Raw genomic sequence first — 26,485 nt, 5'->3', positions numbered from 1 at the left:
TAAATACAGGTACAGGTTAAATTGTATTTCTTTTCATTTTCTATTTATAGGTCATGCACCGCCAACTGCTATACCCAAGTGGGCAGGTCAAGAGTAAAACGGTAGATTCGTAGGACCAATTGTGCATCAAGTTCAACAGCAAACCCTGGCTCCCATGCTGGCTGTCACAAATCCCCCACTCCATACCCTCAGCCATGCCTGCAACCACCAAATCCACCAGGAGAAAGACTGGCCAGAGAGCAGTGAGCAGCAAAAGACAAACCGGCAAATCAAATAAGGCCGGAGGGAGAGCTTCAGAGCGTCTCCAGACCAGGTCGACCTCCAAGACTCAGTCAGGCCGAAGACCTCGGGGAAGACCCAGTAGTCGGGTCTTAGGTGGAAGAAGTGTGTCGCCTGCTCGGGTTAACCCTGCCCTCGATGTAACAGGATCTGTAAGGCTTAGGCGCTTGAGCAATGTGCCTAACCACATTGGCGAGTTCGAAGACCCCCTATGGCGCAGGAAGTCCCCACGGGGTGTACGGGTGTCAGCTGATTCCTGCTTGCCTCCCAAACCATGCAGAGGTGCAAAAAAGACCAGGGGAGGTCGAGGAAGAGGAGCCGCATCACATCGCAGAAACCAGTTGATCACCAGCATAGACGAAACAACTACTGATGTCCAGAAACCAGAACCGTGTATTGATGAAGAACATCTTCCAGTTTCTCTGAAAACTGATTTTCAGGTCCCTGCCAATAAAAGTGCTAAAGAGGGAAGCCCCCTTAAAGCGGATTCTCCACCGTGTAATGACACCCTGGAGGACTGTGTGCCGTGCGGCTGTGACAGCAAAATAGCCGAGCAAGACCACCAGACAAGCATTGAAGGTGATGAAGATGAAGGTAACCTTCAACTGGAACCAAGCAAAGATAGCTCCACTGAGCTAGGTGCTACCAGGGTTGACTCCCCTGCTTTGCAAGGACCGGCTCAAAAGCACGACCTTCTCAAAAATGATATTTTGGACTTGGGAGGGAATAGGACTGAAACCGCCGAGAAAAAGGAGGAGATACATCTTGAGGAAGTTGCTGAGAAAACGCCTCCAAGATCTGATGAAGCTGAGCAAGTGACGGAGGACATCGCAGATGTGCCGGCTAATGATGTTAGTGATGTTCTGACCAATACAGCTGCATCCCACCTAAGCACCCCAGCCTCACAACCTCTGGAATCACCACAGTCCACTGAAGGACCACAGGAACAGTCGCAAGATATGGTGCTAACTGTCCCAAACACAGCTACCTCAAATTCCACCAAAATCCCCTGCGCCTCAGTGGACCTTCAGAGGCAGAGTGAGACAGAAGTGCAAACTACCATTCATGGTGCTAGGCCTCCAGTCCCAATAACTTCTGCTGTCCCAGAGACCTCCAAGGTGACCAATCAAGTGCGAAGTACACCTGTTATTATCTGTAGTGGGTACCTTAAATCAAGGAGCTTCTGGGAACCGCAGCAAAGTCCTCCCCAAGCAAAGACGCACACCAAAGATAGGCAGCCTTTTCCAGAACCATTAGAGGTGGAGACATCTTTGCCATCATCAAGCATATCTGAGTGTGACCCGGCGCCCGAGCTAGAACCACCGCCAAAGATCTCGACACCCTCTCTGGACGGCAGTTCAGTGTTGTCCTACAGCTCAGAGAGCACACGTTCCTCCTTCTCCTTCGACACAGAATCCGAGCTTGGCTACGGAGACTCCTCGGTTCTGTCGGGACCCTGCGGGCCTGAGGGCGGGCACCTGCCCTCCTGGCGCAAGGAACAACGGAAGGAGCGGAGAAAGCGTAGCAGGTGCGGGAGGTGCGAGCCGTGCCTGATGAAGATCAGTTGCGGCCGGTGCAGCTGCTGCTTAAACCGCAGGACCGGTCACCAGATCTGTAAGATGAGGAAGTGCGTTGAACTGAAGAGGAGAAGGCCGTCAAGTCCACTCGCGCTCCCTGTTGCCCAGGTAAGGCTTCTTCAGTATCCCGTGCAACAACAGCTCGCGCAGCTACAAGTAATGTTATCGTGAGAATTTCCAACAATGGCTTGAAACGCGCTGCCTCCTTTCTGTCAAGCTTTGACTGATAGAAGTGGCGGAGTGTGGTATGAGAATACAGTATGTGACTTGTGTATGTAAGATGATGCCTTTTATTCTTGTCATGTGCGTGTGATGGTGCAAGAGCACTAATCCTTGTGTGTTTTAGCCAAAATAACATTGGAAAGGAGTCAGAATGATTAATACAGCAACTGCATCAAGTGCACTGTAATGTTATGGGAATTACATACATACCGCTCATTCAGATGATTATTTTGGCCTCACTCATTGAGGGGTCTTATTTCTGTACAAATGAGACCTCTGTTACTTGCCAGAAACATGTCTTAATCTGGGTCATGTCCTCTACTTCATGCTCCTCAAGCAAAGATACTTACCACAGAAAGGCGGCCCTCTCCAGAACCAATAGAGGTGAAGACATTGTTACCGTTACCGTCATCGTCAACATCTGAGTACGGAATCACAGCTTCTTTTTATAGGCTAACTCTGATATTTTTTTATAGTCTTGGAGACGAGTCAGAAGTGCACTGTTATATTATTAGAATGACATACAGACTAGATTTCGTACACGTGAGACTTCTGTTGCTTGCCAGAAACAGGTTTTTATCTGTGAATCAAGTCCTCTTCTTCATGCTCCTCAATCAAAAGGCACACTACAAATATGTTTTGTCTTTTGCAGAACCATCAAAAACACTTCAACATTATGAAAATGACACACAAACAGTGCATACTACTGATGTATTTTGATTTTTTCGGCCTTCCTTTTGTTGAAGGTTAAGTGAGACCTGTTATAAGCAGAAACATGCTTATCTCTGCATATTTGCCATGCCTCTCAGAATAGTGACATTTACAATGGGGCCTCTTTTGTTGCCTGTTGGCTCAATATTCCAGTATTTCTGTTGTGTTTGTTATGATCAGTTTGTTTCAAATGGCAAAGGAAAGCATTGGAATAGCATCCACGATATGCAATCCTAATGTTGCTTTGTGTTCAGTGTGTCCCACAGCAGCTGTTTGCTAATGTAGCTAATAGTCCAAAAATGGCATTATTTGTGCAACTTATTATGGGAATATTATAGGCCAATCACATTGTGTTTGTCTTTATTATGACGCGTGCAGCAGTTTTGTAACCAGCAGAAATGTCCTCTTTCATTGTTTGCAGCCACGCCATCTCCCATGTGCATCGCTCAATGGTGTCCATGTGGCTAGGGGGGAGGGTTCGGCTCCAACTATGAGTGAGGGTCTATGTGGCGCTGTGTGTGTGTGTGTGAGTGTGTGTATTGACCGAGCCCTCGGCGTCAGCATAGGCGGATTAGAAATGATTGTTATATAACACCTGCAGGTTTATTTAAGTTAGACCTATGTGCACTATTGCCTAATATAGGAGGGGAAAAGGGGAAAAGAATATGCAACCGTATTATTATGAACGTCCTGAAATGTGGGTCAGTGTGGCTCAGAGGCTCATTTGCAGTGCTCAGTTTGTTTGCATACTCACGTTCACACACATTTGCAGATTCCCTCTTATTCAGAGCTGTCTGCTTCCTAGCTCTGTCGTCTCACGCGCTCACTTATACATGTACTGCACCTCAAAGGTTGAACACTGTCCGTCCGATCTGTTTGTAAAACAGAAAATAGAAATAGTCTCTTCCGATGTCACTGTCACAGTGTTCATTTTGACAGCAGTTTTTAATATAGTTTTAGTCATAGTCTTTTGACGAAAATGTATTTTAGTTTTAGTCTAGTTTTACTCATCTATATTGATTTAGTTTTAGTCAACAAAATTGCACAACATTTTAGTCAGCTACAATTGGAGTATATTTAGTTCACTAAATATAAAGTACAAAACCCAAAACCAGTGAAGTTGGCACGTTGTGTAATTCGTAAATAAAAACAGAATACAATGATTTGCAAATCCTTTTCAACTTATATTCAATTGAATAGAGTGCAAAAACAAGATATTTAATGTTCGAACTGAGAAACATGTTTTTTTTGTGTGCAAATAACCATTAACTTAGAATTTAATGGCAGCAACACATTGCAAAAAAGTTGGCACAGGGGCATTTTTACCACTGTGTTACATGGCCTTTCCTTTTAACAACACTCAGTAAACATTGGGGAACTGAGGAGACCAATTTTTGAAGCTTTGCAGGTGGAATTCTTTCCCATTCTTGCTTGATGTACAGCTTAAGTTGTTCAACAGTCCGGGGGTCTCCATAGTGGTATTTTAGGCGTCATACTGCGCCACACATTTTCAATGAGAGACAGGTCTAGACTACAGGCAGGCCAGTCTAGTACCCGCACTCTCTTACTATGAAGCCACGCTGTAGTAACACGTGGCTTGGCATTGTCTTGCTGAAAAAAGCAGGGGCGTCCGTGAAAAAGACGTTGCTTGGATGGCAACATATGTTGCTCCAAAACATGTATGTACATTTCAGCATTAATGGTGCCTTCACAGATGTGTACGTTACCCATGCCTTGGGCACTAATACACCCCCATACCATCACAGATGCTGGCTTTTCAAATTTGCGCCTATAACAATACGGATGGTTATTTTCGTCTTTGTTCCCGAGGACACTTTTTTTTAATTGATTGATTGTGTTGTGACACGATGTCCACAGTTTCCAAAAACTATTTGAAATGTGGACTCGTCAGACCACAGAACACTTTTCCACTTTGCATCAGTCCATCTTAGATGAGCTCGGGCCCAGCAAAGCCGGCAACGTTTCTGGGTGTTGTTGATACATGGCTTTCGCTTTGCATAGTAGAGTTTTAACTTGCACTTACATATGTAGCGACAAACTGTAGTTACTGACAGTGGTTTTCTGAAGTGTTCCTGAGCCTATGTGTTGATATCCTTTACACACTGATGTTGCTTTTTGATGGAGTACTGCCTGAGGGATCGAAGGTCCGTAATATCATCGCTTACGTGCAGTGATTTCTCCAGATTCTCTGAATATTACGGACCGTAGATGGTGAAATCCCTAAATTCCTTGCAATAGCTCGTTGAGAAATGTTGTTCTTAAACTGTTCGACAATTTGCTCAGGCATTTGTTCACAAAGTGGTGACCCTCGCCCCATCCTTGTTTGTGAATGACTGAGCATTTCATGGAAGCTGCTTTTATACCCAATCATGGCACCCACCTGTTCCCAATTAGCCTGTTCACCTGTGGCAGGGGTCGGCAACCTTTACCACTCAAAGAGCCATTTTGGCAAGTTTCACAAATTAAAGAAAGTAATGGGAGCCACAAAAAAAAATTTTAAATTTAAAATGAAAAACACCGCATACAAAGCTTAAATGCTTTGTGCTATGTTAACCAGGGGTCTCCGACACACGCACCGGCACGCACTTTAACGTGGAAATTTTTTAACGTGGAAATTCGATGTTAGTGCAGCCCGCAAGTTTTGAACGAATGGCGCTTGATAGCGTCATACTTGCCAACCCTCTCATTTTTCCCGGGAGACTCCCGAATATCAGAGCGTGATGACACTGCATTTGGCGCCCTCTACAATCTGCCCTAACAGTGTACCTGCTCGATCACACGTAGAATGCAATTTTAGCTTGCTCACGTAAGTGACAGCAAGGCGTACTAGCTCAGCAGCCACACATCTTACACTGACGGTACCAATACCCAGAATCCCATGCAGCCCTAACTCTTCCGCTCAACCAACGCACGGAGAGGGGGGGGTTGATGTGTGGGGGGATTTGGTGGTAGCGGGGGTGTATAATGTAGACCGGAAGAGTTAGGGCTGCATGGGATTCTGGGTAATGGTTGTGTTGTGTTTATGTTGTGTTACGGTGGGCTGTTCTCCAGAAATGTGTTTTTCATTCTTTTTTGGTGTGGGTTCACAGTGTGGCGCATATTTGTAACGTAACAATGTTAAAGGCCTACTGAAACCCACTACTACCGACCACGCAGTCTGATAGTTTATACATCAATGATGAAATCTTAACATTATAACACATGCCAATACGGCCGGGTTAACTTATAAAGTGACATTTTAAATTTGCCGCTAAACTTCCGGTTCGAAACGCCTCTGAGGATGACGTATGCGCGTGACGTAGACCGGGGAACACGGGTATGCCTTCCACATTGAAGCCAATACGAAAAAGCTCTGTTTTCATTTCATAATTCCACAGTATTCTGGACATCTGTGTTCGTGAATCTGTTTCAATCATGTTCATTGCATTATGGAGAAGGAAGCTGAGCAAGCAAAGAAGAAAGTTGTCGGTGCGAAATGGACGTATTTTTCGAACGTAGTCAGCCACAACAGTACACAGCCGGCGCTTCTTTGTTTACATTCCCGAAAGATGCAGTCAAGATGGAAGAACTCGGATAACAGAGACTCTAACCAGGAGGACTTTTGACTTCGATACACAGACGCCTGTAGAGAACTGGGACAACACAGACTCTTACCAGGATTACTTTGATTTGGATGACAAAGACGCAGACGTGCTACTGTGAGTATGCAGCTTTGGCTTCTAAACATTTGATCGCTTGACCGTATGTGCGCAACTTTTTTTTGCGTATGTACGTAACTTCTTTAAAATATATAAGCTTTATGAACCTTGGGTTAGGTGAACGGTCTTTTGGGCTGAGTGATTGTGTGTGTTGATCAGGTGTTTGAATTGTATTGGCGTGTTCTATGGAGCTAGGAACTAGCATAGGAGCTAGGAGCTAGCATAACACGTACCGTACCGTACGTGCGCGTCACGTACGTAACTTTTTAAAAATATATAAGCTTTATGAACCTTGAGTTAGGTGAACGGTCTTTTGGGCTGAGTGATTGTGTGTGTTGATCAGGTGTTTGAATTGTATTGACGTGTTCTATGGAGCTAGGAGCTAGCATAGGAGCTAGGAGCTAGCATAACACGTACCGTACCGTACGTGCGCGTCACGTACGTAACTTTTTAAAAATATATAAGCTTTATGAACCTTGGGTTAGGTGAACGGTCTTTTGGGCTGAGTGATTGTGTGTGTTGATCAGGTGTTTGAATTGTATTGGCGTGTTCTATGGAGCTAGGAGCTAGCAGAGGAGCTAGGAGCTAGCATAACAAACACGCAGGTGTTATTATGCAGGATTAATTTGTGGCATATTAAATATAAGCCTGGTTGTGTTGTGGCTAATAGAGTATATATATGTCTTGTGTTTATTTACTGTTGTAGTCATTCCCAGCTGAATATCAGGTCACCCCCGGCTCTCACAGCATCTTCCCTATCTGAATAGCTTCAACTCTCCACTAGTCCTTCACTTGCACTTTACTCATCCACAAATCTTTCATCCTCGCTCAAATTAATGGGGAAATTGTCGCTTTTTCGGTCCGAATCTCTCTCACTTCATGCGGCCATCATTGTAAACAATAGGGAACTTTGCGTATATGTTCAACTGACTACGTCACGCTACTTCCGGTAGGGGCAAGCCTTTTTTTTATCAGATACCAAAAGTTGCAATCTTTATCGTCGTTGTTCTATACTAAATCCTTTCAGCAAAAATATGGCAATATCGCGAAATGATCAAGTATGACACATAGAATAGATCTGCTATCCCCGTTTAAATAAAAAAAATTCATTTCAGTAGGCCTTTAAAGTTGTTTGATACGGCTACCGTCAGTGTAAGCTGTGTGGCTGATGAGTAAGTATGCTTTGCTGTCTCCTGTGTGTGCAACTAATAACATCATGCAACATGTGGCTGGACATCTATAGAGGACAATTACTGCAGTGCAATTAGGGCACGCCCTTTATTTAGTAATTGGAGTGTAAATAGGATTATTTTTTCCCTGGGAGTAATCTATGAGAGATCCATAAGTCTACTGGGAAAATCAGGGGGGTTGGCATGTATGTAGCTGAGCCGCATCAGAGTGGTCAAGGAGCCGCATGCGGCTCCGGAGCCGCGGGTTGCCGACCCCTGACCTGTGGGATGTTCCAAATAAGTGTTTGATGAGCATTCCTCAACTTTCTCAGTATTTTTTTGCCACTTGTGCCAGCTTTTTTTAAACGTGTTGCAGGCATCAAATTCCAAATGAGCTAATATTTGCAAAAAATAACAAAGTTTTCCAGTTTGAACGTTAAGTATCTTGTCTTTGCAGTCTATTCAATTGAATATAGGTTGAAAATGGATTTGCAAATCAATGTATATTGTTTTTATTTACGATTTACACAACGTGCCAACTTCACTGGTTTTGTACAACATTTAGTGTCTCTTTAAAGCACCTATATTTAGACTACCTGCAAAGCATTTGTTTTCCACAAAAGTAGCATTATTTTATGGTCAGGTATGATGTATGGTGCATACAATGGTCAATGCCAATAAATATCTTACAGGCACCTTTTTAATGTTTTATGCTATGTCTCTGGCAAAGCAGGCGTGTACAGTATGTGTGTTGTGAAACGTAGTTACGATGCATGCCTTCATTATGGTTTGTTTATGAACGCAGGAGAACCAAAAGCAGAAAACACACATAGCTTTAACTTACAGTTGTGTAGACGTCACCAAGAATCGCCTGCTGACGGCATCATATAGCGTCAGAAATAAAATGTGTCCTCTTCACTTTCTCCCAGGTGTACACATTACAATGTGGAACATGTTGAATGCGTACATTTTTGATTGTAAGGCTAAAGACACACCTTTTTAATCAGGCTTTTCGGTGATCATCTGTTTTTTATTATCTTATTGTGTTGTTTTTTTAACTTAATCATTAATATTTCTACTATTATTCTCTGAATGTTTTGTATTTATTAACATATTAATGTAATATTTATATTATTTATATTTATATTTTTACATATATTTTATCATATGTTTTATATATATATATATATATATATATATATATATATATATATATATATATATATATATATATATATATATATATATATATATATATATATATATATATATATATATATATATATATATATATATATAATATAAATATTACATTAATAGCTTCAAAAATAAAATGTGTCCTCTTCACTTTCTCCCAGGTGTACACGATGTGGAACATGTTGAATCCGTACATTTTTTAATGTAAGGCTGAAAACACATCTTTTTTTAAATGTATTTATTTATTTATTTTGTTGTCCTGTCCAGCTTCTCAGGCAAATCATATAGTTGATGCAGATGCCCATATCGGCTGTTCAGATTTACTTTACAAAAGAGAAGTGTAGGATACTTCTCTTGTTGCCTTATTTGTATTTGACTTTATTAAATGTATTTATATTATCATTTGGTGCAGCCGGGCCGTAGCAGGATGTAAAGAGAAAACAAGGAAGACAGAGGGGGAAATTGTGGGGACAAGAGGGGGATAAGACAGAGACAAAAACAGCAACAGCAAAACACATCTTTTTAATCAGGCTTTTCAGTGATCATTTGTTTTTTTATTATTTTATTGTGTTTTTTTTTTTATCCTAATCATGAATATTTCTACTATAATTCTCTGAATGTTATGTTTTTTAGTAACGTATTAATGTAATATTTATATTTACATTTTTACATATATTTCATCATATGTTTTATATTATAAATATTACATTAATACGTTCATAAAAACATAACATTCAGAGAATTATAGTAGAAATATTAATGATTATGCTAAAAAAACAACATAATACAATTATAAAAAACAGATGATCACTGAAAAGCCTGATTAAAAAGGTGTGTCTTTAGCTTTTTTTTTTTTTTTTTTTACATTCTTCTCCTCTTGCCTTGTTCAGGCTGTCCTGACTAAAAATAAAAAAACAAAGAGTTCATTTTGTGATACTTTCTTAACTCATCTGGGCTACACTTAGACCTATTTTGACCTACTGACACCTTCCATGGCGCCATCTTTCGGAATAATTGTTGCAAAACAGTGATGTGCAGATCTATACTGAAATATCTATACCATTGATACCAGATCTTTATGCTTTAAAATCGATCACCAAATCATAATATAGATACTTTTAAAACTTTAGTTATTGGAGATAATGTGTATCTTTAAGAGGGACACAATGTAAACTAATTAAATCATTGAGATTTTGTGTAAATGAAACCTGATTTGTGGCAAGTACTTTTTATTTCGCCTAGGTAAGTATGTAACGTCATTCAGTCTCTCGTTTGTTTATTCAAGAAAATCACTAGCAATTAAAATGAGTCACTTATAATTATGAAGTAGTTCATGTATATATTTATACTTTTATTGTAGGCTATTTGGAGACACTGCACACTGAGTTGAATATGGATAAGATAACGCATTCAGTGCAGAATAACGCCATCGTTTGTTTCGCCCTGGGATTTTGTGTCGCTTGAGGATGATACCCTAAGAGCAGCAACACTTGAAATACACTACTTTTTTACTTGTGCCAGACACATTAGGTTTATTTTCATTCGGTACCGGATTGGTATTAGGGCTGGGCGATATGGACGAAAAAATATATCTCGACGGTATGGCGGGGTTTGGGAGAGTGGCCGTGCCAGCAACCTGAGGGTTCCTAGTTGAATCCCCAGCTTCTACCAACCTAGTCATGTCCGTTGTGTCCTTGAGCAAGACACTTCACCCTTGCTCCTGACGGGTCGTGGTTAGGGCCTTGCATGGCAGCTTCCGCCATCAGTCTATGAATGTGTGTGTGAATGGGTGAATGTGGAAATGGTGTCAAAGCGCTTTGAGTACCTGAAGGTAGAAAAGCGCTATATAGCGTATAACCCATAACCCACATTTTCGGTGAAAGTATACATAAAAAGATATTCATTTTTGACCGAGATTCACTGAAATTGAACTGAATGACAACTGTACTGTAAACAATCAGTGGCACTTTTTTTAACCCAGTTAGTCAAGATGGGTATTTACAGCACAGAAAATAAACTGTTTAAATAGCACAGAATTACATAACATAATTAGAATAGAAAAAAATTACTTGTACGTAAAATAGATAACATAGCTGTGCAAATAATACAAAATGTATCAAACTCAGATAAAAAAATTAATTTGCAGGCAGGCACTTTTTATATCCCAGTCGACGATGTAATGGATTGTCACACACGTACGGTTCTAGTCAGTGCCAAGTAAGTGACATGACTTAATTGTGCGGCTATGATCTTCCTCACTTTGGCATACATTTTTGGCAGCATTTCTCATGCGAAATATGCCCGGCTTGGCAACCCGAGAACAGTTTTGATTTGGGCTTACATGGTAAACAACTCCAATAAATGTTTTATCCAGACGCATACATTTGTTCAAATGTGGCCAAGTAGACCCATTGTGGGTTTCCTGGACGTCGGCTACATAGCTAAAAGAAAAATCTAAAGAAGAGAATTCCTCTGCCATCTTCCACTAGTTTTTTTTATATATAAATCGCCCGCTTGAATATTCCCTCTTCTCTTCTACGACTCTCTTGTCATCATTTAGGACTTCTGTTGTGATTTCCCTTCCTGGTTCCATGACCCGCCCAATCTTGCCTCTGATTGGCCTCTCCCTAATGTTTTGCTCTAATCTTAACCAATGGTGACTCATCATAGTAAACAACCAACCAATCATGGATGTTCTTATACGTGCAAACGCATCTTGGAAGGAGGAAGGGGAGGGCTTGGAGTTTTGAGAGGGAGTGGGAAGCGGGGGAGAAGAAGGAACACAACAAATAAGCGGTGTTTGGTCATTTTAACGTTAAATAAATTATATCGATATTACGATATTTTCTTAATTCATATCTAGGGATGTCCGATAATATCGGACTACCGATATTATCGGCCGATAAATGCTTTAAAATGTAATATCGGAAATTATCGGTATCGGTTTCAAAATTATTGGTATCGGTTTCAACAAGTAAAATGTATGACTTTTTAAAACACCACTGTGTACACGGACGAAGGAAGAAGTACAGAGCGCCAATAAACCTTAAAGGCACTGCCTTTGCGTGCCGGCCCAGTCACATAATATCTACAGCTTTTCACACACTCACAAGTGAATGCAAGGCATACTTGATCAACAGCCATACAGGTCACACTGAGGGTGACCGTATAAACAACTTTAACACTGTTACAAATATGCGCCACACTGTGAACCCACACCAAACAAGAATGACAAACACATTTTAGGAGAACATCCGCACCGTAACACAACATAAACACAACAGAACAAATACCCAGAACCCCTTGCAGCACTAACTCTTCCGGGACGCTACAATATACACCCCCCGCTACCCCCTACGTTCCCCCCCACCCCACCCTACCCCAACCCCGCCCCCCCCGAACATCCGCACCGTAACACAACATAAACACAACAGAACAAATACCCAGAACCCCTTGCAGCACTAACTCTTCCGGGACGCTACAATATACACCCCCCGCTACCCCCTACATTCCCCCCCTCCCCTACCCCAACCCCGCCCCCCCCGAACATCCGCACCGTAACACAACATAAACACAACAGAACAAATACCCAGAACCCCTTGCAGCACTAACTCTTCCGGGACGCTACAATAAACACCCCCCGCTACCCCCTACATTCCCCCCCACCCTACCCCAACCCCGCCCCCCCCCAAACCCCGCCCACCTCAACCCCCCAAATTCCAAGCTGCTGTTTTGAGGCATGTTAAAAAAAATAATGCACTTTGTGACTTCAATAATAAATATGGCAGTGCAGGGTTTCCATAACTTGACTTGAAGTTGTTCTCTTATTTTGGAAAACCTTGTTACATTGTTTAATGCATCCAGCGGGGCATCACAACACAATTAGGCATAATGATGTGTTAATTCCACAACTGTATATAGCGGTATCGGTTGATATCGGTATCGGTAATTAAGAGTTGGACAATACCGGAATATTGGATATCGGCAAAAAAGCCATTATTGGACATCTCTATTCATATCTTGTTTAAAAATATATCGATACATCTTGCAAACTCGATATATCGCCCAGCCCTAATCGGTATCATCGATACCATCCTGAATTTGACTAAATAAAGTAAAATCGTATCACACATCACCATTGCAAAATGACTCCAAGAAAACACACAAAGCCAAAGAAAAAGCAAAACACAGTTAACAGATAATCCTTGCTAGCATTTTGGACACAACCTGCAGCTTGTCAACAACTTAGCACACTGGCAGCTCTCGCAATTGTTGAAATGAGTTGAATTATTATTTTGAATATAATAAACATGACACTATGGTATTTTTTTGAGTTCATGTTTGATGTCGATGCTCAACAAGTGGCGCAGGGAAGGTGAGAGTGTTGTTACTGCAAATGTGCATTTACAGAGCGATAGGCTGATGGCCAGTCTTGCTCATCAAGCTCACACACCCTTCCTGCAAACGTCTCTTCCACAGGATTGTGAAAAAGGGCAGAGGCCAAGTCGAGCGCCTCGTGTAGTGGCATGTCGATCGCTGTTCCTGTTTTCAGCACAGCGCGCGACGACGCCTGCGGTGGTTTGTTTTGGTCACATAAAGTAGATAGCTGCTTCAACGCCCAGCGAGCCCAAAATATGCCCAGGACAATATAGCAAACAAAAAACAGTCCCCGGTTTGCATGAGTTTATGCTTCAGTCAAGAATGGACGTTTCCCTTTTAAAAGATGTCTGGTTTCACTCAAGCTTGATGGCTCCCTCATGGCCTCGTCTTATATTGGGCAGTCAAGACAAAAACCTGGAACCTGGCCCTGAAGGCACATATGCACCAGACACTAAATGCTGCCTTTCATAGTTTTCCCAGCCCCTCTGACTTTATGTAGTATATTTGAACAAAGAAGCCCAAACACGCTAACCCTTTTTATTGATGGACGACCAATAGAGACAGGTGTTATCATTACCGTCTTATGCAAACTGATACACAAGGACATCATCTGCTTTGAACCAAAGGGGAAATGACCTATTTTGAAAACATTTAAACAGCCTAAGTCAGCCAGAACTGGATCATTTTATCCGAAGCACAAATCCCACCGGACCAATAAGTCACTACTTCAAGTGCATGGTGCATTTTTATTTTTTATTACACATGTCTTTAAATGGAAATTTAGCTAGCTATGTCACAAAGTCTCAAGACAGTAGACAATCCCTTTTTTTCTGTGTCGTTCATTGGAAATAATATAACTACAAATAATCAGTTCCAGTGTCAAACTGTCACCGTAAAAAGGGTTATTAACCATAAAGGCACATTTTTAAGTAACATATACATTTGTACCTTACACTGGTCATATTATAATTTTTTTTTCTACATTTAAAACACTTCCTTGTTGTTATGATCCGCTGCCCGGTTTATAGTCTGTTTAAGTTTTTCGAGTCACTTGTGTTTTCTGTTAGTTTTGGACTCCTTAAGTTCCTGTTTATGCACCTCTGAGTTTGTTACCAGGGCTACGTATTAGTTTCACCTGCCTCTTGTGTTTGGGACGCGCACCTGTTTGTAATCAAGACACATTATTTAAGCCTGCCTTTGCCAGTCAGTCGGTCTGGCTTCTTTGTTTGCGTCACGCTACTGTTACATAAGTTTTGCTTGTCTCCTAGCCCCTGCTAGTGATCTCTAGTCTGTGCTAAGTAGTAGCCTTAGCTTCAGGTGCGATCGGCACCTTGTTCCGTCGGTTTGTTTTCTGTTTTGTACCTCTTTGAGTGTTAATTTACGATTAAATCATGTTCCTACCTGAAAGTCCTGTCCGGAGTCGTCCGTTTGCATCCTGGGAGAACAAACCTCGCAGAAAGCTGCAACCCCGCCGTAACACTTGTGGTCTACATAAAATATAATGGTGGTTCTTTGGGCAAAATTGTGCATAGATTGTTTTACAGACCCTTTTCAAGTGCGCCTATTTGTGGGCTGGTCTTATTTACTGCGTCTTCTCCCCACCATCTACCGAGAGATAGAAGTTCAAACTATAAGCTACTTTGTATTAGAAATGGCTACAGCAGAATATGCATGTGCATGTACGAGCCAGTCTGCCCCACAACAAGAGGATAGAGAAAAAGAAGGAGCTTACTGATTACAACGCTGCCTACGACGACAGACGCGCACAAGGCACTCTGGGTACATTTATACCATATATGGATAATCCGGTGACGTTTTTCCCAAACGGTGACGTCACAATTTTGTACAAATTCCAAACAGCTCGTTCGGCGGAAGTATGAAGGGACGGGGGGCGTGGTTATTTACAGCTAGAATTCACCAACTCGAGTATTTCATATATATTTCATATATATATATATATATATATATATATATATATATATATGTATGTATGAAATACTTGACTTTCAGTGAATTCTAGCTATATATATATATATTTAGTTATTTTATTTACATAAAAGAAATACTTGAATTTCAGTTTTCCGGTGGCTATCCATTAGATGGCAGTATTGTCCTGTTTAACTTCTCCGTTCATGATGAGTATATCATTTCGGCCACCGTGTTCAATGGAGAAGTCTGTTCTACATATTTACAGGCAACATACACCTTCCCCTTCGAACTGTCCTGGATGAACTGAAATTCTTGTTTCCATTCGTTTGAATTCGTTAGGCAAGCTGTTTATATTGTGGGAAAGCGGACGTGAGAACAGGCTGCCCCCACTCAGACTCAGGTCCGCATTGAGCTGGAGGGGGCGTGGCCTCCAGCTCCGGCTGAATACCGGGAGTTTGTCGGGAGAAAATCTCTGCCGGGAGGTTGTCGGGAGAGGCGCTGAATACCGGGAATCTCCCGCTAAAAACGGGAGGGTTGGCAAGTATGTTTATACATGTAAATGAAAAAGAGAATGATGGCGTGTTTGACGATAAAATTGCTGCAAGAAGATACCATCGTTGTACATTATTATTACATGACTGAATGGTGGTTGTTAGTAGTGCATTATATTGCATTGTTTTTATGCAACATTTCTTATGTAAAAGTTTCTTTTTCTTTTTAAAAGGCATTCTACATGTTAAAATTATGTTGTTTTGGGGTTGTGGGGCAAGCGCCAATTAATGGTGATTTGATATAGAAGTGTTTTGAATTTAGAGCTATTTCAGAGAACCTATTATTATTGGTTAATTGAGGTACTACTCTAGTTGCACATAGGGAAATGGAACGTGGGAAACTTGCTAAGGTCTAATCGACCTCATTCATTGTGCCTTTTTCTATTTTCAACTGCCATACAAGTGTAAAAAGAAGTTAAACACTGCTGAACAATACTAAAATAAAATTTTAAAAAACCTCACTCTTGACCGGAGGCATAGCATGCTGGGAAGTAAACACGAGTGCATCAGGTTTTCTTTATTTTCTTAAGTGTCATACATGTTAACAATGTATAATAGTAACATTTAAAACCAATCAATATACCCTTTTATACAGAGGGATATGTCTGCCATATTTTATAATCGTTGTAGATTTATTTTTTAACTTCAGCCGTATTGTACTATGAAGCCATGCTGTTGAAACATAAGCAGGGGCGTCCATGAAAAAGACGTTGCTTGGATGGCAACATATGTTGCTCCAAAACCTGTATGTACATTTCAGCATTAATGGTGCCTTCACAGATGTGTAAGTTACCCATGCCTTGGGCACTAATACACCCCCATACCAACACGGATGCGGGCTTTTGAACTTTGCGCCTATAAAAGTCCGGATGGTTGTTTTCCTCTTTGGTGCGGAGGTCACGACATCCACAGTGGACTCGTCAGACCACAGAACACTTTTCCACTTTGCATCAGTCTATCTTAGATGAGCTCGGGCCCAACGAAGCCGGCAACATTTCTGGGTGTTGTTTTGGAGCAACATATGTTGCCATCTAAGCAACGTTATCATGGACGCCCCTGCTTATTTCAGCAAGACAATGCCAAGCCACGTGTTACAACAGCATGGCTTCATAGTAAAAGAGTGCGGGTACTAGACTGGCTTGCCTGTAGTCCAGACCTGTCTCCCATTGAAAATGTGTGGCGCATTATGAAGCTTAAAATACCACAACGGAGACCCCGGACAGTTGAACAACTTAAGCTGTACATCAAGCAAGAATGGGAAAGAATTCCATCTGAAAAGCTTCAAAAATGTGTCTCCTCAGTTCCCAAACGTTTACTGAGTGTTGTTAAAAGGAAAGGCCATGTAACACAGTGGTAAAAATGCCCCTGTGCCAACTTTTTTGCAATGTGTTGCTGCCATTAAATTATAAGTTGATGATTATTTGCAAAAGAATATTAAGTTTCTCAATTCGAACATTAAATATCTTGTATTTGCAGTTTTGGGTTTTGTAGAAATCCTTGGTCATTTTTGATTTGCACGACTAAACTATTTGACTTTAGAGCTTTTATTACATTGTTTATGGATGTTAGTGTGCCTTCAAGACCACTCATACCGTAAGGTATAATTTAGGTAAGTCTGAGCCTCCTATACAGCCTAAATTGGGTATCATTTCTGTAAATAAACCTGCTGGCGTCCTGCTCGCCAGCCGGCAAGCTAATTTAAATCCCCCTTGGTCCAAGCCCAATTTTATTGCTGCGGTGCATTAGCCGGAGTAGTAACCGAGCTGAGATAACACGTGTATCAGGAAAACACTTTCAGATACCGCAGGGAGAGACACAGAGTGTGTGTTTGGCAGCCTTCAGTGACTGCCCGGCGTTACTAAACAACATTAGAGCTGTGCACGTGAATGACTATATTATTTTTACATGGCTGCAGGTTGAACTTTACACCCTCATGTTGCACCCACCCCACCACCAGCATTGTTTGCAAAAGGGACCGTCCGTATATGTGAAGCAAAAGTGATTTGTTCCAGGCAGACGCTCCTGTCAGGCCACTTCCCCCTCTTTTTGCACACACACATAGCAGTGGAGGTTTTCAGCACTGACAGTTGCCATGGTGACCTCATTGTCTGCCGCTGACCTTTGACCCGCCTACCTACTCCGATGGAGTATTCTCAGGGTCATAATGAGGCTTAGCGGAGATAACCAGTAGAAATGCACCAGCACGGTTAAAGACTTTGAACTGAGTAACCTGCATCCAGGTAATGAGGTTAAACAATTATTCGTATAAAACAACTCAGAAATATTCCAAAAATATTCACAGCATACAGCAACAAAACAATGCTTCCATATGTTAGCACCATTCTGCAAGCTATAATCTATGACACATGGAGTCTAAATATGAATAATGCCAATGTTTACCCTTTTATAGGGCCTTCATAGAGCTAATTCAGTAATTAGTCATTTCAGTAATTTTTAAAAATTATTTTCTTATTTTATTTTATTTTTTATTTTTTTATTAAAAAATTTTTTCATAAAAAAATACAATCATGCGTGCTTACGGACTGTATCCCTGCAGACTGTATTGATCTTTATTGATATATAATGTAGAAACCATAAATATTAATTACAGAAAGAAACAACCCTTTTGTGTGAATGAGTGTAAATGGGGTAGGGAGGTTTTTTGGGTTGGTGCACTCATTGTAAGTGTATCTTGTGTTTTTTATGTTGATTTAATAAAAAATAAAAATACAATTTGTATTTTATTTATTTTTTAATTTCTTGTGCGGCCCGGTACCAATCGATCCATGGACCGGTTGGGGACCACTGATGTAGACCACAAAGAAATGTTTTAAATTAAAAAAAAAATCATAATAAGACTCCTTTAATGCGTCTTATAATCCGGTGCTTCTTTTGTATGAAAAGAGCCCTAAATAGACCCGCTCATCGGCAGTGCGCCTTATAATCAGGTGCGCCCTATGGTCCATAAAATACAGTACATACCACATAGACTTCTCACTCCGATAATTTAAAATGACTGATATGACAGTTTGTCGCAATGCAGTCCATGGTCCAGTTCTATGTTTATCTTCGCGCTTTAACTTTTTGTCTTCACTGGTACTGTCTATGGTGGCATCAGAAGAAAACACAAAAAAGCCAAAATTAAGCCGCAGTGATAAAGGTTAGACTTTTTCCAGAAAATCCAAAAAGCATGCCTTCCAGAGAGGTTCTAAGTTTTTTGTTGTGCTCATATATTCATGTCGTAGTGCTACGAAGGCCACAGACGTGTGTATAAGCTCAGAGTTTGCAACATTGTTTCGTTTCAAAATAAAAGCACAGTTCCAACTGCGTACAGGCGATTTATCAACGAGCTGAAGGTTGAACACTTCTGCTATCTCCTTCATTACATACTGTCAATCGTGTGAGACAGAAAGGGGAGAGGGGAAGTGGTGTGGGGTTTGTGAAGCTGCCAACATTTCCGCGGAGCCAACCCACACATTTCATTACACAGGCATGCCTCTGATTCGCGCTACCTTTTATTTTATTTCCAACCTGCCCCTGCCAAGTAGACTGAAATCGGCCTGTAAGGTCCACGTGTGTGCATTAGCCGCATTGCTAGGTCAGTAAGCCCCGATGCGGTCGAAGAGGATGTGATGTTTCTCTCGCTTGTTTTGTCAGAGCGCAAATATATGTGCTGAGTGTGCATGTTTAAAGGCACGCAGTGATGTAATGATGGCGACACACATGCAGCCATGATGAAACCTATTTGCGAATACTGTATCTTAGCAGATCTATAGACAATGATAAGATAGATGCTTATTTAACGTTCTTCGTCTGTTATGGCTCGCTTAGTCCCCGGAGAATCTTCGAAGTCGTGCCACTTGCTTACTAAGACACCCTTACCTTGCCACCTAAGAGACATGCCGCTCCAGTCTCACGAGTGGCCCTCTGTTGGATCCTCACACTTTAACCTGTTAACCTTTCTGTCGGACCCCCTTCCCCCCATCTGCACGCTTTCGTATGTTATGTTTGAAGTGCACACGTGCTGACTCACCATGTTGTACACTTAACACAAACTTAAGTGAGCCTTTTTCCTGTCTCATTGTGTGCAGGCATTAGGCCCCCCGGGCGCCTTGCCTGCATAGTGTGTGTAGTGTGTGTGTTTTTGTGTGTCTCTGGGTCAAAGCGGTTCGTTTGCGTAAACTGATGAACTCACGCTCACCTTTAAAGGGGGGGAAGATTTCCATTCACTTGTAGTTTACGCCTAATTGTGTGAACCTGCAAAAAAGAGCTTTCATAATATAAGGAACAAAAGACTAGATTTTAGGAAAAACTACTAAAAACTAGTGAAATTAACCAGCTGCATGGACAGATCATTTTACTTGATAAGACATCCTGAATTAAGATTTGTATATCTAGAAATCAGCAGGACTTTTAAGCTAGAAATAAGTATTTTATTATGAAAACAAGCATTATATTCAACTTGCAATTCTTTAATTAAACATCCTCGAGATGTTGCAGAACAAGATTTCTTATATGGGGGAAAACCAAAATAGGTTTTATTTGAATAGTTTTTTTCTAAATTTTTAAACCAGAATAAATAAATAAAAAATTCTTGTCCCTTTTGGGGTCGTGGGGGTTGCTATAATTATTATGCTAAAATTAAGATAAGTCAATGACTAAAATAAGTCAATCGCTCTTAAAACTGCCAAATTGTTTCAGCAGTATTCAGACACCAGGGGGTCGCACATTTACTCTCGATGCTAGCAGCAGGTTTTAGTTAGTGATGTGCGATGCCAATGATTTTCTTTCTCGATCCAAAAGTAAAATTTAGGCTGGTATAGGCGATACCCATCTGATACCGAATACCGATACCTAATGTATCTGCTAACATTTAAAAAGTTGTGTATTTTCAAATAATAAAATATTTATCTAAAGAAAAACAGTAAAATGTAAGAAAAAAAGCAAAATGTAATTAGAAAAAGCTAACATGTTTAAACTTATAGTTAAATATATCAAAAGTCATATATCACTCAAAGTTTTGTCTTTAATTATATAACTCTGTTTTAGCGGCATTTAAAATAATTAAATAAAATACTTTAAATATAAACAAAGTTTAATTAGCTAATTAAAAATAAAATAATACTAACTTATGAATTAAATTAAAAAATTACAACAACCATAATAAATACTGTTAAATATGTAACTGAACATGAATATTTTATACAGGCAGATTTTCGAAACACTAAATTATGCAGTTGCACAATCGTTTTATTATTTTTATTCTATTCTTACATGGGAAAAAACAACAGTAAAAATGTAAGAAAAAGAGCAACAACAAAAATCGGTATGTAATTAGAAAAACTGAAATGTTCTAACTAATAATTAATAATAATAAAGTTAGTCACCTATAATACAAATCTGACACAATATCTGTTTTTAAATAAAAAATGTATCAATATGGCCCCCATTTACTTTGACTTTTCAGTATGCGGTGGAAAAAGTTTAGACACTCCTGAATTAAAGTATCATAAGTATCGATATTTTCATTTGACAATCGATAGTAAAGCATAAAGATCTGGTATCGATATTTCATTATTGATCCGCACATCTCCAGTTTTAGTGTGTTTGCGAATTGGAAGCGAGTCTCAGCCAGTGCAGCTGTATACTTTTATATTGATTTATTGTCTAAATACCTGGAAACACAAATAAATACCAAGACAATTGTGTCTGGCTGACAGCTGAGCATATTCCCCGCAGGCACCAGACAGTAAAACAACGTTGAGAATTTGCTGAATTAGGTCCTAACGTTGAGCAACTCAAACCTAACGTTGGAACAACATGCTTTTTGACAACGTTTAATCGACGTTGAGTTTTGACGTTGAATTGACCATTGAAATTTTGTCATTTCCCAACCAATATTCTACAACACGAATACAGTGTTGAAACAACATGCTTTATGACAACGTTTATTCAATGTCAGGTTGTGATATTCATTTGACCATTGAATTTTGGTCATTTCCCAACCAACAATGTGGATCCAACGTTAGTCTCAATTTACAAATACAAATATTTTGCAACGTTTTTTACAAGTCAGTTTTAAAAAACATATAAAGTTAAAGTTAAAGTACCAATGATTGTCACACACAAAATTATTCTGATGCTGAGTGCCAAGCAGGGAGGTAATGAGTCCCATTTTTATAGTCTTTGGTATGACTCGCCCGGGGTTTGAATTCATGACCTACCGATCTCAGGGCGGACACTCTAACCACTAGGCCACTGAGTAGGTACTAGGCTACTGAGTAGGTATATGTGTAATCCAGTGGCGTGCGGTGAGGTTCATGTCAGGTGAGGCACTGACTTCATCACAGTCAGATTTACAAACTTATGAACCCTAAAGAGTATCTTATTCACCATTTGATTGGCAGCAGTTAACGGGTTATGTTTAAAAGCTCATACCAGCATTCTTCCCTGCTTGGCACTCAGCATCAAGGGTTGGAATTGGGGGTTAAATCACCAAAAATTATTCCCAGGCACGGCGCCGCTGCTGCCCACTGCTCCCCTCACCTCCCAGGGGGTGAACAAGGGGATGGGTCAAATGCAGAGGACAAATTTCACCACACCTAGTGTGTGTGTGACAATCATTAGTACTTTAACCTAACTTTAACTTTACACTTACAAGCTGTAGCACACAAAAAAGCACATTTAATAAAAAAAACGGTATTATGGTCTTACCTTTACTTATAAGTGCGGGAACAGTGGTGTTCATGTTGGAAGAGTTGTGAATGAATGAAATATTAAATCCGTGCTGCAGTCTGCAGGTGTACCTAATGTTGTGTCCCTGCGGTCGTTCGCGGCTCCTCCAGCGCGACTTGCGAGCATTGTTGTTTTTGCACTTTTTGGCTTCTTGTTAAGTGACTTTTTTTGGGTGGATTCGGTCTTGCACGTGGAGGGTTTGGGTGTGGGCTTTGGTTGGTGTGGCGCTCCCGTCGGGCGGTGCATTCTGCAGCGGAGGTGCTTGGCACCAGGAGGCGGGGTTATGAGACGAGCCTCTCACAGTGCGTCTTCGCAGCAGTATTATGATCGCTCAGCACAAGAAATACGTTACACACATACAGTTGTTGACAAAATACACTGTACATTATATACCTCAGCTAACTAAACTATGGAAATGTATAATATAATTCATATAGCAATACGGTCTCACTGCACAGCAGGCCAGCAGTTAGCCGAGTCATTGCGCACAATCCATGTTGAGGCGTGAGTGACGTGCCTCAACTGGCTGCTGATCACCGCACCGTCTCTTCTCAGTATTTGAACGGCAAATGTGAAAATAAAAATAAAAATAATCTAAAACTGGTGAAGTTAAATGGAAAATAACTTTAGTATAATCACTGGATACATATAACAATTTAATTAATTTTTTTTTCTTTTTACTTTTTTTTTTCTTTCCATGATGGCAGGTGAGGCTGTGCCTCCTCTGCCTCTAGTGACTGCACGCCACTGGTGTAATCAACGTTGTATCAATGTCCTGTGCCTGCTGGTTTGGTGGTAGCATCATGGTCTGGGGCTGCATTAGTGCTGCCCAAACTGGGGAGCTGCGGTTCATTGGGGAAAACATGACTACCAACATGAACTGTGGCATTCCGAAGCAGTGTATGAGCAGTGGATCTAGCACATTATTGTAGTTTTTTGGAGTGCGGTGGCTTGTTATTGGGGTGATACCCCACAAAGGGCGTATCCATCATCTTCATATTGGACACACACAAGTATTAAACTTTGACACCAGTCCTTGTTTTGATTTCGATAAATGCAGGTGTTTACCAGGTAAACGCTGATTATTTTTACTCCTTTAATGTTAACCGTGAAGGCTAAAATGTGTGATTTCCTGTTTGCTTGTGGTTGTCACCACTGAGAGGCACATTGACATTAGCTTCAGCATTAATGAGAAGTATTGGCAGCATTCTGTTTTGGCTCGCCTACATCCCCGCCGGGCCAGACTCCAGCGGTCCGGGCCCCAGATGTTTAGGCACAGTTGAAGGCGTTTGCTGTGCTGCGCGCTGTAGAGCCACTCGCATTTACGGTGATTAATGTCCAGACTACTTCTTCCCAACAAGAGCCCGGCTGCGTGTTAAAGAGAGAAACATGTGGCACGCTTAAAACGCTGAAAATGAAGGGTGTGGTGGAATTTTGGTTATAGTTAAAGGGGTATTTTGGGATGAAGTAATGAAGGAGCTGCAGGAGATGCGATGTAATGCCAATGCAACTCTTAGAACCACTGGGCTGTAACTGTACTATAATGTGGAAAGAAGTGAATGCGTTGATTGTTTAGTTTTGAAGGAATCCTCCATACAGGATACAAGTTGTAGTTTGGCACTTTCATGTGCTATTAAGTCATGATTGTTCTCCATGTTGACAAACAGAAAATACCTTTGGGGTTGTGACTGCAGCTTGTAGTAGGAATGTATCTTCCTGCGCTCTTGTTTTACTGTTTGTCTTGGTGTGTAGTTTATAGGTGTTCTGTCATTGTCGAACCTGTTGTACGACCTGTGACAGATCCCTGTCTCGTCAGCGTTAAGCCGTAACTGAAACTGAAGGAAGTATTTACATATTTTGTGTTCAAATAGATTGTTTCTCTGCACTTGCTGTCCACACATTTAAAAAGGGGCTGCTTGCAACTTGCTCAAAGTAACATTTTTCAAACATATAACAAGAACACCACTGGCTTTATTATGCTACCATTGGTGGTTTAACTGAACATTGTGTGTTCCTGTGACTCCACTGCACAGTGGCACCGCGGAGATGGTGGAGGAATGACCCGCCTTTGTGTCACGTATGGCTGCTACCGCAAGAAGCTCTCCTGTGTTGTAATAATAAATTGAGTAATGAAACAAGAGTCAAAGTATTTGTTTGAATTTCAAAGTTTGCATACCAAACATTGCATCATTTTCACATTAACTCTGAACTGGCTGTGAGCAGGCTGCTGTATGAACACATTTTGTTGTAAGTTACACAAATTATATTTATATTGGGGAGTAATCAGAGTCACCCACCTCTTGTAAAGTTTTACGTAGCCATGCAGCGACTATCTTTTCAGGCGAGGGTGCAGCAGTCGTCTGTTTTTTCCGTGCACATCCATCTTCTTTTTCACCTTGATGTCCGACCATTTTTTTAAATTTCAGCCTTTGTGCTGTTATGCACGAGGCTTCTCAATCCCACTACTTTTTCACGCTTCCTCCTACTGAATCTCAGACACATGGCTAATTTCAGTGTGATTTGCGTATTCATAAGGAGGCGCGATCCAGGTGTGGCCAGCCACGCAAACGTCTGCGGCCATTTCCAGGTTGATTGTGATGTAACAAAGAAATGTGCTTGGAAATGTGCGTGTGCACACTTTATTACATAACTTCTTGCCTACTCTGTTTTCTGGATTTGAACATACAGTATAGGCAAAAAGTTTGGACACACCTTCTCCTCATTCAATGCGTTTTCTTTATTTTGATGACTATTTCAGTTCAGTTCAGTTTAATTTCAGTTTATTTGGAACATGCATACGATACAATGTAATGCATCACACAATTACAGCACATCCGAAAAGGAGTAGGAAGAATCAGAGCTTATTTAATCCTACCTCTTTTCATGCCATAGCAATTTTATCCAATTTCCTTGTTTTCTGTAACAGAACAGTGAACAAATAAATAATAAATAAATAATACACCATAGGAAGTAAACAAATATTAAATACATAAATAATCTTTGTCTCGATAAAGAAAGGGATCAAAATATTCATCATAACTCTTGTTCTGTGTACTTTGTGAAAACTTGTAGTTTGAACAGTCTCTTAAACTGAATCATATTGGTGCTTCGTTTGATTTCTTTGGTTAATCCATTCCATGATTTAATTCCACATACTGCACTACAACAACCATATTATTTACCAGCAACATAAAGTGAAACAGAGGCAGAGGTGTCCTGCCACAGTCAGTAACAAATAAACAGAAAACAGTAGTGGTGGTAGATAGACACAGAGCTTCATCAAACATCTGATCCACTGAATAAAGAGCTCCAAAAATCTTGAACTTGAGACTGCCATCAGTTTTACTCCCTACACTTAACCATGTGTTTCCTACTGCCTGCAGACTTTGCACCCTTTGTTATATACACATGTTGTGTTTCTAATATAAATACATTTAATAAAGTCAAATACAAATAAGGCAACAAGAGAAGTATCCTACACTTCTCTTTTGTAAAGTAAATCTGAACAGCCGATATGGGCATCTACATCAACTATATGATTTGCCTGAGAAGCTGGAGAGGACAAAAAAATATATATATATTTTTTTAAATTTTAATTTTAATTTTAATTTTTTAATTTTTTTTATTTGTGGCGGACGTAATTCTTGATATTGATTGGTATAAATGAATGTGTGGGAAACACTGCATACGCATTATTAAGCTATAACATGGTGATACATATTTGAACTTCTGATGCAACTTTCTGCTCAGACTGGACTTTTCACAATGATTTCCTCAATGTGTGTTGCACATTGTTTTCCTCTGAGCTGAGGTGGCCTCACATATCCACATGCTCCAGCTCCTCTCACATTGTCCTGGGGTGACCCTGAATTCTCGCTACCACATGGCTGCTTTTAAACTCACATGTTTTGTTTTTTTGTGTGTTCTTTGTCTTTCTCTTCGGTGCCTCAAAACCTTCTACAAGAACGTTAGTGTCCACGTGGGATGAGGATTGCTGCGTGTAGCCAAACATAAAG

The 26,485-nt window shown here is 40.6% G+C and overlaps 1 protein-coding gene across 2 annotated transcripts in view; it reads left to right on the top strand.

The window, feature by feature from the left end:
* tet1 (tet methylcytosine dioxygenase 1) overlaps window positions 1-26,485 on the top strand; it is an 85,377-nt gene that overhangs the window by 2,549 nt on the left and 56,343 nt on the right. For both annotated transcript variants that reach the window (XM_062058097.1, XM_062058096.1), the window contains one exon: window positions 51-1,964. In XM_062058097.1, coding sequence (XP_061914081.1) covers window positions 195-1,964 — 1,770 coding nt within the window. In that variant the 5' untranslated portion in view covers window positions 51-194. The remainder of the gene's footprint in view (window positions 1-50; window positions 1,965-26,485) is intronic.

This window comes from Entelurus aequoreus, linkage group LG09 (genome assembly GCF_033978785.1).
Source record: "Entelurus aequoreus isolate RoL-2023_Sb linkage group LG09, RoL_Eaeq_v1.1, whole genome shotgun sequence".
Taxonomy (NCBI): domain Eukaryota; kingdom Metazoa; phylum Chordata; class Actinopteri; order Syngnathiformes; family Syngnathidae; genus Entelurus; species Entelurus aequoreus.
The sequence above is the reverse complement of the archived record's forward strand: the minus strand, read 5'-3'. Positions and strand labels throughout refer to the sequence as shown.